Raw genomic sequence first — 12,352 nt, forward strand, 5'->3', positions numbered from 1 at the left:
AGCTCAACCATTATTGGCAATTTTAAAGATCAGTCTAGATTAATATGTATTTGTTTCCGAAAAATTATTTGAGATTGAATATTTTCACGGCCAACCTAATAAAATTTCACGTATTTTTTGTTGAAATTAATGTTTGGCTTCAATCACCAATAACTCACAAATTAAAGCAGTTAGGTATAGGGAATGCTTAAGAAATAAAAAAGTAGCATAAAATATCATTTCATTACAATAATAAAATATAGGGAATTCCATTTAAGAAAACTCAGAAAATACTCTTTCCGAGTTTCGACCAACCCTGTATAGTGCAATTCAACATTTAGCTATACTAACAATTCTTAACAATAGTAGATATATTAAAAATCATTTGAACATAAATAGAGTTTTTGATGTCAAACTACTACAATTCTACAGGGTGTGAATATTGCTGGGAAATTAAGAAAAAAAAACGTAATTATCTTTTAAACTACCCTGTATAACATAAAAAAACCTCATATTTTAAGAAAAAAGACATCCAGGAGAATCGAAAAATGTAAAAATATACAGGATGTTCCATTAAAAAAAAACGAAGTTATAAGCCACTTCCGGTATAACCGGAAGTAGCAAATCGATGAAAATAATTTCATTAAAGAGATCACTCTTAAAAATCCCTTCATTCCAATTTTCACGATTCTGTTTCCTTTAGTTCTCGAGATATTTCTAATAGGACTTTTATCTGCCTTACCCTGTATGCTACACACATCGGCGTACGTTTTACTTTCTGTTTTGACTTAATTTGATCGAAAATGAATCGTACCGCATGGGAAAAGTTATAGCGGACGGACTATATTTCATATCATAATATGTGGCAGTTTCTTTTCCAATCCTCGTTTATTTGTACCAGTTACGAGATAACTTCGGCTTATGTCTTTATTTCGTGATTTATTGGTTACAATGAAAGAAATAAAACGATAGAATAAAAATGATTTACTTTGGTTATACAATATACACTAGACTTATTACCTATTACCTAATATTTAATTGGAGGACAATCCTTGGGACGTATGCATCCACCAACAATTCCTATGTCATCCCAGATGTAACCCTTATCACATATACATGCGAATTTGCAATCAAATGTACAGACTCTGTCTTTAGGACATGTCGGATTTCTAAATCTACAACTTGGATTGGGACAGCAAGGACGGCATCCCTGGTGAGAATTTTCAGGGCATTTCGGTACTAAAATCAGATGACAAATATTATACTCATGGAATAGTATTAGCAGGTCTCAAATAAGAGAAGTAACTAGTGGCGGTATTGTTGTGCGAAAAAGTCTTTACATAAATGATATAAAACATTTTTGAGAACTCAACAGAACTGAATTTGATTTGAATTTTTATACATTTTATTAAAATGTTAAAATTGCTCTAATTTCTCTAACTTCTCAAATTTCTCTAATATTTATTTAACCACATTTTAAAGGCAAAAAAATACCTAAAAATGATCGCAATATACAGATAGTCCAAGTAATGAAGCTTAAAATAGAACAAAACCTTGCAACAGAATTGATCGATTTGCTTGAAAATTTGAGAATAAGTAGTGAGTAGTCCAAGGATCGAAATCTATATAAGGCCGAAAGGCGCTTTTAACATGGGGTGGTTGCCACCCATCGCGGGGGTGGAAATTTTTTATTTGATTTTGACCACAACCTTTCTTAAATACATTAATTCTAAACAAAAATGTTTTATACATTTTTTTGACAAAATTAATAGTTTTCGATTTATTCGCTATCGAAAGTGTTAGTTTTATATCGAAAAAATCAATGTCTTTAATCAGTTTTCTGCTAATAACTTAAAAAGTTTTAGTTTTATCAACTTTGCTTAACAAAAATGTACATATTAAAAAAATAAACATGACTGTTTATATTTATTTTCTTTAAGACCAATAGTAATCGAGCTATATTTTATTATATTATGTTAGGTCTTCTTCGTCAAATTCTAAATATTGTAGATTCAAAGTCAAAAGACGGGAAATCTAGGCATTTTTCGGGGATAACTTGTTTAAACTAATTTAAAGTATTTAAATATATATTTTTAAAAATAAAAAAATAGTCTCAAGCTCAAAAATTAAGTGACTTATAATAAAAAGCATGTCAGTCCCTATTTTTTTCAGCGAAAAAATGATCGAAAGCAGTCCCCTAATCAATCTAAAATTTTCAAGCAAATCGATCCATTCTGTAAAAATTGCGAGGTGAAAAGCTTCGGTTGCTGGACTAAGAACTGAATTTAAAAAATTAATAGAAGTATAAAGCAAATTAGGCAAAAATAGGCGAATATTTTTCCGGAAGTTTTCCTGGCAAGAAATAGAACTTGGCATGGATCCATTCTCATTATAAAGATATTCGACTATTGGGTGGCCCATACCAAACACAGCGTGTCCCAACGGGTGAGAGGGTGAGCGATTCTAACATGAGAGTAGTGTAATCTGCGAATTTAAGAGATTAGCTTGAACGGAGAGCCCTTTAAACAACCTACAATTCAACTGGATATAAGATGGAAGATATGGGATAATTTCATACGAGGTTTTTTAATGCTGGATTAACCAGTTCTCAGGAAAATTTTTGAAACTGCATAAAATATTCCTCATTTCCAATATCTGGTTGAACTCACCTTTGGAGGAATTGCAAATAGAAGATAAAAAGTTTATACATCTTTCATTCTTCCTCTCACTTTACGTAAATGCCCAAATACACAAGATAAAGGTGTAATTGCACCGTGCCCAGACCTAAATGGATGTTGGTATGTACCTAGTTGTGCGCACCAAGCTTACTATTGAAGTCGACTCAAATGCCAATCGTACCATTTGGTGTAGTGAAGGTATAGATAACAGAGGTAAGTTGCTTTTTGATTACTTTTGTACGACTGAACTTTGTAAGATGACTATTTACAAAACGGCTATATTACTTACCAATAATAAAAGACACGGCTGAAACGAGATCTATACTAAAATCACAATCACGATTCAGTAAAAGCAAAACAAACCAAGACACGTTATCTGTTACAAGGAGCACTCCTGAATCATGATTTACAAGGTATAACATTTGTAAATCATCATTTGGGATTTACAGTGTACCTATATACATTGTAAATAATGATTCAGGATTGCTCCTTGTAATAGTTAATGTGTATTGGTTTGTTTACTTCTACTGCATCTTGATTGTGAATTAAGTATAATATATCCACAACAAAAAGGATACTAGGGACAACTGAAATGCAAATACTAAGAAAAATCACGGAAAGCACAATAGTGCTGGGGAATCGAAAAAGGAGTGACGAAATGAGAACAGCCTGTACGGTGGAAAAAATATGGCGAATGGGTAATAAATATGAAGAGAGCTAGGCCTGGATCCTGCGTACCAAAATAAACTTTGATGTACGGGAACACTGGAACAGAGTAAGTTTTAATTGTGGAACCGTTTAAAAATTTGTAACGTCAGATTATGAAAACGTCCCATATATTTTGTCGGACAAGGCATTTAATTGATTTGTTCCCTTTCATTAATCTCTGATGCAAAAATCAGCCTCCTATTACTAACCAACATGATTCCTGACATTTGACATGTTCTTAGTGTTCCACTCATTAAAATGCCCAGTTGGTGATAAACACCAGTCTGATTTTTGCATGAGAGTTTAATGAAATGGTAACAAATCATTTGGAATTTCTATCCGACAAAATACATGGAACTTTTTCGTAGTCTGACGTTCCAAATTTTTAACCTGTTCCACAATTAAAACTTCCTCTGTTCCAGCGTTCCCATACGTTAAAGTTTGTCCGACTAGACACCGTTAAGATATTAACCAATTTTCGGCTTGCTATTAATCAACTTTTTTTGGTACGCGGGATCCTGGTCTAAGAATGTAACAATCATATAAGCAGAATGACAGACGAGAGGGTAGTCAGGATAGTAAGAGACAAATAGACGTAAAGTAGAAGAAGTCTGGGTCAACGAAGGAAAAAATAAAGATACAATATAACATGAAGATGCAATCCAAGGAATCAGAAACAAGCAGAATTGTCAAATAAAAAAGCAGAAGAAAAATAATAAATTTTTGGGTACCTAATACTAATGCAATTGCACAACTCAACTTCAGAATTTCTAATTTTGCAGATACGTGTTTGACAGACATATACAACATATATCTAATAAAAGTTTAAATTGATATATTTCGGAATTAGGGTTAACACAAACTAGATAAAAATTTTTATCCAAAAAAACAAAAAACAAATACACAAAAAAAAAATAATTGAAAGCCGTAATCCCAGGAAATCCGTGTTTAAAAGAATATATTAAAGTACAATGGCAGAAAATATATTAGCTATACTGTTAAAACGGACACGCGCCAACAAGGAATTTTTAGTAACAAAAATTTTCAAATCAAAATGTACACCGGCCAATTCGTAACTTTTCGATTACCTGACCTGCCAACTCGAAACTTTCTTCAGGTGAATTCGAAACCATTGATTAACATCATATTGAAATATCTTAATAAAATAATTGAAACAATATTATAGTGTTTCATTATGACGTGTTATAAATACTATTTCCATCAAGTATAGCTCTACAAGAGCTTGGTTTTTATCAAGTAATTTTAAATTCAATATTTAGAAGTTTAGCAGTGATAAATTATTTAAATCCATCTGATAATTTAAAAGCAAAGAGATTTTCAATATGTTTATTTCAAGTCTAAAAGATTATACCTTTATTTAGTTACGAATTCACCGGTAGTTGATTGGTTACCGAAAAATTAACTGAGGGCCAGAGTTACCAATTGGCCTGTAATTAGGATGGGGGATTAAAATAGTTACGAATTCACCGGGACCCGTTGAAACTGTACAGAATATATTTTTATTACCTGCAAAAACTAGAACCGAAATTGTAACAAGTATACACAAGGCAAGAGTATTTTTCATGTTTATAAAAAACTTCTAATAAATTGTTAATATATATACTTATACACTTCTTTATATAATTAAAAAGATATTACAGACTATCAGCTACTAGTTCTCTTAAAATTATGTGGATTTTCCAGCAAAAGCACTGAGCTAATAGATTTTTAATAGGTACGACATTTAATCCACTAATTACCTATTGTTTTTGTTTGAAAAGCGGTAAGTTGTTTGTGATATGTATTTTTTATTTTTAAGCGAATTTGATCGTAATATTACATTTTGTGTGAATATTTTTATCCAAAATCGCATAGATTTTAGGCTGCGGCCTCCAATAAACGCCACGCGCCGTATGCGGCGTATTTTGCAAATAAATCTGCAACAGTAAGTATATTACCTGTTAATAATTATGCACTGAACTTTTCTGTTGTATCTGTCAAAACTTTCCCGAGTTGAGCGAATGGACTCAATAATTGCCAAATGGATTATATCTGGCAAATATATAATTTTTTCCATATTTAATTCTATTTATTTTATGTTGTTCTGAAGCTATTTCCTTGTGAAATTTTTTATAATTAACTATTTTCTATGGGAAATAAGCCACAATTTTACTAAAAAAATTAATTTATTAACGTTTCGAAGCCCAAATCGGGTTTCGTTGTCAAAATACAAAATACTTCTAAAATAAACAAAAATGTTGTTTCTAAGTAAAAAAATTCTTCTAATAATTTATTTAATCTGACTCATTTATATAGTCCTGAAAGAATTAGATAGTAAAAAGAGAAAAATCAAAGAAGCGGCTCTAATTATGCTAAATGAAACCAATTGTGTCGCAAATTCCTCGGTAGAATGCAGTAGGATGTGGTTACCCATACTGAAAGAGGAAGTCAATAGCAAGAAAACACCACGATTAGTAAGTCAATAACATATCGAGTTAGTACAAATTTTATATTTAAATATTACTTATTGTATATCTATGTATTATTAATATTATTTATAATTTAATCATATTAAAATCAGAGTTTGATAATAGTTTTTTGAAGGTAAATTAAATGTAAGACCAAATACTTACGATGTCGGGATAGTATCACGAGGTTTTTTCCTAGTTTTCCCTCGTGATTTACTATGAAGTCTCTAACGCGAGAATTTTACTGTCATCGTTGCATTTGGTTGTCTTTTTAAAGACAGATCACATGCTATGATTTTTTTTGCGACGGATATTCTTGAGTTGGGATTGATTTCATGTAATCGAATGAACTATCTTTTAGTAAAGTCGTCCCAGGAACGCAACTCATAAATATTGGCGATATCAGTTTAAAGTCTTCTACTTTAAAATGTATAATATACGTCTGAATTGCCAATATAAATGAGTCAGATTAAATAAATTATTAGAAGAATTTTTTTACTTAGCAACAACATTTTTGTTTATTATAGAAGTATTTTGTATTTTGACAACGAAACCCGATTTGGGCTTCCAAACGTTAATACATTCATTTTTTTAGTAAAATTGTGGCTTAATTCCCATAGAAAATAGTTAATTATAAAAAATTCCACAAGGAAATAGCTTCAGAACAACATTAAGAAACCGGTATGGGCCTAGCGTTTGTCAAAATTTTAGGAGATTGGAAACCTTGTACGAGAAACTGGCACACTGTCGAAATTCAATTAAATTTTTAAGAAGATGTAGAGACAACAATTTAATACCAAAGGGCTTGAGGTTACGGCCAGCATACTCAAGCAGAAGACTCCAAAATATTCTACATAGAGCCAGTTTATCGATGATTCGGGAAAGCTTACAATTTCATAGGTCAAATTTATTTTTTATCGAACAAGACATCGTAAGTATTGAAGATTTACTTTTCGGAATGATATAAAATTCTGATTTTGATCGAATTACTTTTAGTTTACAAGTAATTTATCAAAATTCATACCAAAAACAAGGAAATATACATTTAAATAAATTTAATATTCTTTTAGAACAAAATAGTTTACATGCTTTTGATAACCTAAATAAAAATAATGACATATTAGCGACAGTTGTCAATCTATCAAATAGAAATTTAAATGCAACTGAAAATTTGGTATTGTCAAAAGGTTTAAACTATGCTGTTTCTCATCCATTTATTCCAAAATTAGACATAATTAGCTCAGTGGAAAAAATATCCCAGTGTTTACCAAATCATGAAAAAGAACAATATAGGGTACTATATAAACTTGAATTGGAAAAATCTAATAAAATTGAACAGAACATCAGCAAAGAGGAAATGAAAGCTTTAAAAACTTTAAAAAAGAATGACTCCATAACAATCCTACCAGCAGATAAAGGAAATGCAACTGTAATAATGGATAAAACACAATATGAGGACAAAATTACAGATCTAATTACAAATGGACCTTATACCAAATTAACAAAGGATCCAACGAAGACACTGGAAAAGAAAATCTATAGAAGTTTTTTCAAATTTAACAATGATCTAACGTACTATCAAAGAAAATTAATGACACCTCATTACAGTAAAACTTCACATTTTTATGGAATACCGAAAATTCATAAAGCGAATATTCCACTTAGACCCATTTGTAGTACCATCAATTCTCCTTGTAGTGAGCTATCAAAATTTTTATTAAATATTATATAACCATTTGCAAATAATAATGACAAATTTATAAAAAATACACAACATTTTTTAAGCAAATTAACAAATATTGAATTTAATCCAAATAATATTTTAGTAAGTTTTGACATAAACAGTTTATTTACAAATGTGCCATTAGATAAAACTTTAAACATAATTAAAACAAAGTTAGAAAATGATAATACATTGACAACTAGGACAAAACTAAATGTATCAGCTATAATGGAGTTATTGACATTATGTACTAATAATACCTATTTTCAACTAAATAATGAATTCTATAAACAAAATTTTGGTCTAGCAATGGGCTCTTCTTTATCTCCATTATTAGCTAATATATTTATGGAGGATTTCGAAACTAATATCATTTCTAAACAAAATTTAAAACCCACAGTATGGTGGAGATGTGTAGATGATGTATTTTCAATATGGCCTCATAGATCAGAATTGTTGGATACATTCCTGAATATTATAAACGATCAAGAAGAGACAATAAAATTTACAATGGAAAAGGAATACAATAACACTTTACCCTTCCTCGATGTTTTAGTCTCAAAGAAGGATACTGGATATGAGACTCAAGTGTATAGAAAACCAACACACACCAACAGATATCTCAATTACAAATCAAATCACAACATCAACGTTAAAAAGGGAATCATTAAATCCTTATATGATAGAGCCAAAATTACTTGTTCTAACGAAAATTTATTTTTAGAAGAAAAACGATTGTTAACATCTGTTTTATTAATAAATGATTATGGTTATAAAATGGTTATTTTTATCTTCTTGCCTTTCTTCTTCCTTAAGTACCTTGTCCTCCCAGAGCATTAGTGATTAGTCGCGTGATTGTTACTTTGTCCACAGCTGACTTAAATAGTGTCGTAGTGCCCACTCCATACCATTGGCGATTGGCGGGGGTTCCTGAGCAAGAATGTTTCTTCTCTCGCTTTGCTCAGTACTTCTCTTTCTTTGCTTAGCTGCTGCATTACCGCTTGATTTGTTATTCTTCTTGCTTTTATTGCTTATTAATCTTCTGGTTAAATTTTTGCTTATAATATTACCAACTTTTTTTCCTAACATTTTGTGTCTTTCTCATGTCTTTTAGGTGTCTTCCACTTTTTAAGCTAATTTTATATAAATTCTTAGGCTTAAAAAAATGGTGTCGTATAAATGCAAGCGGGCGTTTAACAGTTAAATCGCGGCGAAAGCGCTGACAAAGTGCCCGCATGTGTACAAGGCCTTCAGCTGTATCCTGTGTTCCAAAATTATTGTTTCTATATCGCTCTCCTGCCCCTTCATACGTTTTCCCTAGACCGTCATATTATTTAAAAGTCTTCCTAGGGTATAAAGTGTAAATGCAATTCTGAGCTGAGGTACGAAGTATGCACATTACTTAACTACTTCTTATTATTAACACATTTTTAATAAAAAAAATGAATATAATGTACTAAAATTTCAACTAATACGCTGCTCGTAACATATATCCTGATTTTATCTTAACATAGTTTGGTTATATGCTTGAAAAAAAACTAATAAAATAACAATCGAGTAGCCAAATATTTAAAATAATACGTACACATTTAATAAAATTACATAAATAAGCAGTACTTACTAAGAAGCTCTCCAAGACCAAAAGTGATAAAAAAGATCGTGCAAAAAATAACAAACTTCATTTTGAAAAGAACTAGGTATTAAGAAACTTCGAGTATTGCTGAAAAAAAAATGAAGTATGTATTTATATACAGTGATTTAATAAAATATTCATAACTTAAATAATAAAATTTATTAAATGAGTACAGTGTATACATGCATTATCTAAATAGTTTGTGCTTCATTTAAATATTTGGTTATTATGGAATTATTATAAATTATAATAATACTCTGGGCTAATTAGCAAAATACAAGGAAAAGTTATTTACCAGCAATTTTATTGCTGAAATCGAATCTTATTATTGTATGTATTAATAATATAGATATCCAAAGTCTGCAGATAGTGTGCTACTTTTTTTATAAACAAAATGGCGTCCGAAAATCGTGTTTTTTTCAATTCTTGCTCTATAACTCCAAAGATTTTACCTTTAGACCAAAAACACGCAAATAAAAATTCACCGCAATTAAATTCTGCATAGAGTCGTGTTTTTTCCGATTTACTTCGACGTAAACTTTCCCCGGAAAAAGCGGGTTTTCCAACAAAATCTTTAATTTTCAACTAAACTTTTAGATAAGTAGTTGTTAATCAATAATTAAATAACTTGGTTACGTAAAAGCACTTTCCGTATATATTATAATTCCAGAAGTCTATGGAAATTGAGTAAACAGTTTAGCAACAATTAAAATGTTAATTAAAAATTTACGGTCGCTATAATAATGACAATAATTATGATGCATAAGAATAACTATGACCTTTTCATAAAAAGACACTATACCTATCTAATGTACTTTACAGAATTGAAATAGGACTATTTAAGCGGCCTCAGGAATATTTTAAATTTATAAACAATTTTTTGGTTTATAAACAAATAGAATATCTCGGGAAATATTAAACTAAATTAAATTGTGAAAACGGTATTCAAAAGCCAGCGGCAGGACGCTTCTTTTAAAAGAAAACATAATTAATTATGATGAGTGGTTCTTGAGATACAACCGGTCAAACTTGACGGGAATTTACGGCAAAGACATAAACAATAGGATCATAATTTTCAAACTATCACCTTTTTATTTTTGTCCTCTTTCTCCACACTAATTTTCATATCTTTAAAATCCTCATAACATATATTATTATAATAAAAACTATCGATAATAACTCGAGTAGATCCATCGAACTAACGCAATATTAAACGTCAAACTTGCTTTTGTTTTGTTATAATAGATTAATTTATTTATAAGAACAGAAAATTACATATTTTTTCCAGTTCTAGGCTTTTTTTAGATAAACTTACTACAAGTGTACTTTTTTAAAGTTAAAAACATAAATATTCTCATTTGAAAGCTGTCTAATTATTTAAACAATTTTTATTTAAACAAATTAAAATATTGTGTATAATAACTAAATGAATTTATTATAACAAAAGAAAATCAAGTTTGACATTTAATAATGCGATAGTTCGATGGCTCTACTCGAGTTACTTGGGAACAAAAAAAGAATGAAGGAAATTGCTCCATGGGAAGCCGAGAAAATGCATTTTTTTAACGTATACCGATTTTGAACTTTGAGGGTTACATTTTCTCCAACCTAATTTTTGATTGGAATTTTGCTATTTTTGGCAATTTTCACACGTATTATCGATAGTTTTTATTATAATAATATATGTTATGAGGATTTTAAAGATATGAAAATTGGTGTGGAGAAAGAGGACAAAAATAAAAAGGTGATGGTTTAAAAATTATGATCCTATTGTTTATATCTTTGCCGTAAATTTCGGTCAACTTTGACCGATTGTATCTCAGGAACTGCTCGTCATAATTAAACGTTTTTTCTTTTAAAAGAAGCGTCCTGCCTCTGTCTTTCGAATACCGTTTTCCCAATTTAATTTAGTTTAATATTTCCCGAGATATTCTATTTGTTTATAAGCCAAAAAATTGTTTATAATTTTAAAATATTCCTGAGGCCGCTTAAATAGTCCAATTTCAATTATGTAAAGTACATTAGATAGGTATAGTGTCTTTTTATGAAAAAATCATAGTTATTCTTATGCATCATAATTATTGTCGTTATTATAGCGACCGTAAATTTTTAATTAACATTTCAATTGTTGCTAAACTGTTCACTGTTCATTCAATTTCCATTGGCTTCTGGAATTATAAGATACCTATACGGAAAGGGCTTTTACGTTACCAAGTTATTTAATTATTTATTAACAACTACTCATCTAAAAGTTTAGTTGAAAATTAAAGATTTTGTTGGAAAACCCCGCTTTTTCCGGGGAAAGTTTTCGTCGAAGTAAACCGGAAAAAACACATCTCTATGCAGAATTTAATTTCGGTGAATTTTTATTTGGGTGTTTTTGGTCTAAAGTTAAAATCTTTGGAGTTATAGAGCAAAAATTGAAAAAACACGATTTTCGGGCGCCATTTTGTTTATAAAAAAAAGTAGCACACTATCTGCGGACTTTGCGTATCTAAATTATTAATATATACAATAATAAGATTCGATTCCAGCAATAAAATTGCTGGTAAATAACTTTTCCCAAAAATGGCATATTCTCCGATAATCAGCCCAGACTATAAGGGGATATATTAGTAGGTATTGTGTTTTTATTATCTTTTTGTTTTATTTATGATGTTTTTTGAAAGTCTTATCGGGCAACGTGTTTGTAATAAAACCGTGTTAAAAATAATGCATAATTGTTAAACAAAGGGAACTCTTGGTTTCGTTAATTCAGCTGCTTGTCCAAGATTGACATGGTTTGACGGCAAATTCGATTTGTTAAAGCAGTCATTTTGTCAAACCAGTATCGTTGCTCGCAATCCCTCTTTCACTTTATATCTGATACAACTGTTTTTAATAGCTGTCAACCATAATTTGCGGCCTTTTTTCACAGTCAACCTTATATCGTCACAATAGAAAAAAATAGCTTTAATTTGATATAAAAGCATGCGCTTAAGACCACAATTTTTGTTTTCAAATATTAATTGCTATTGCCAGAACGAAATCCCAAGAACAGCAAATCTAAAGATTTTTTACGCAGTAAAACAAATTCTGGCCGCAGCCAAAACCCAAGCTTTCTATACTTTGCAAAACAAACGGATGAAGAAGTATATAATATATACTTTACTCTTATATTATA

General features: G+C 30.1%; 1 protein-coding gene across 2 annotated transcripts; it reads right to left on the reverse strand.

Moving 5' to 3' along the window:
• Window positions 1-948: 948 nt before the first annotated feature.
• On the reverse strand, window positions 949-9,269 carry LOC126879277 (mucin-19-like). 2 transcript variants are annotated; one of them, XM_050642355.1, is made up of 2 exons: window positions 9,178-9,269; window positions 949-1,218 (listed from the first exon to the last, which is right to left on the reverse strand). In XM_050642355.1, exons 1-2 carry the CDS (start codon window positions 9,236-9,238, stop codon window positions 1,007-1,009), a joined length of 273 nt encoding a protein of 90 aa, XP_050498312.1. In that variant the 5' UTR covers window positions 9,239-9,269; the 3' UTR covers window positions 949-1,006. The 2 variants fall into 2 exon arrangements, with proteins under 2 accessions (XP_050498312.1, XP_050498314.1); XM_050642357.1 differs by lacking the exon at window positions 9,178-9,269 and adding an exon at window positions 4,893-5,015.
• Between the last annotated feature and the right edge of the window lie 3,083 nt (window positions 9,270-12,352).

Source organism: Diabrotica virgifera, chromosome 1 (genome assembly GCF_917563875.1).
Source record: "Diabrotica virgifera virgifera chromosome 1, PGI_DIABVI_V3a".
Lineage (NCBI taxonomy): Eukaryota > Metazoa > Arthropoda > Insecta > Coleoptera > Chrysomelidae > Diabrotica > Diabrotica virgifera.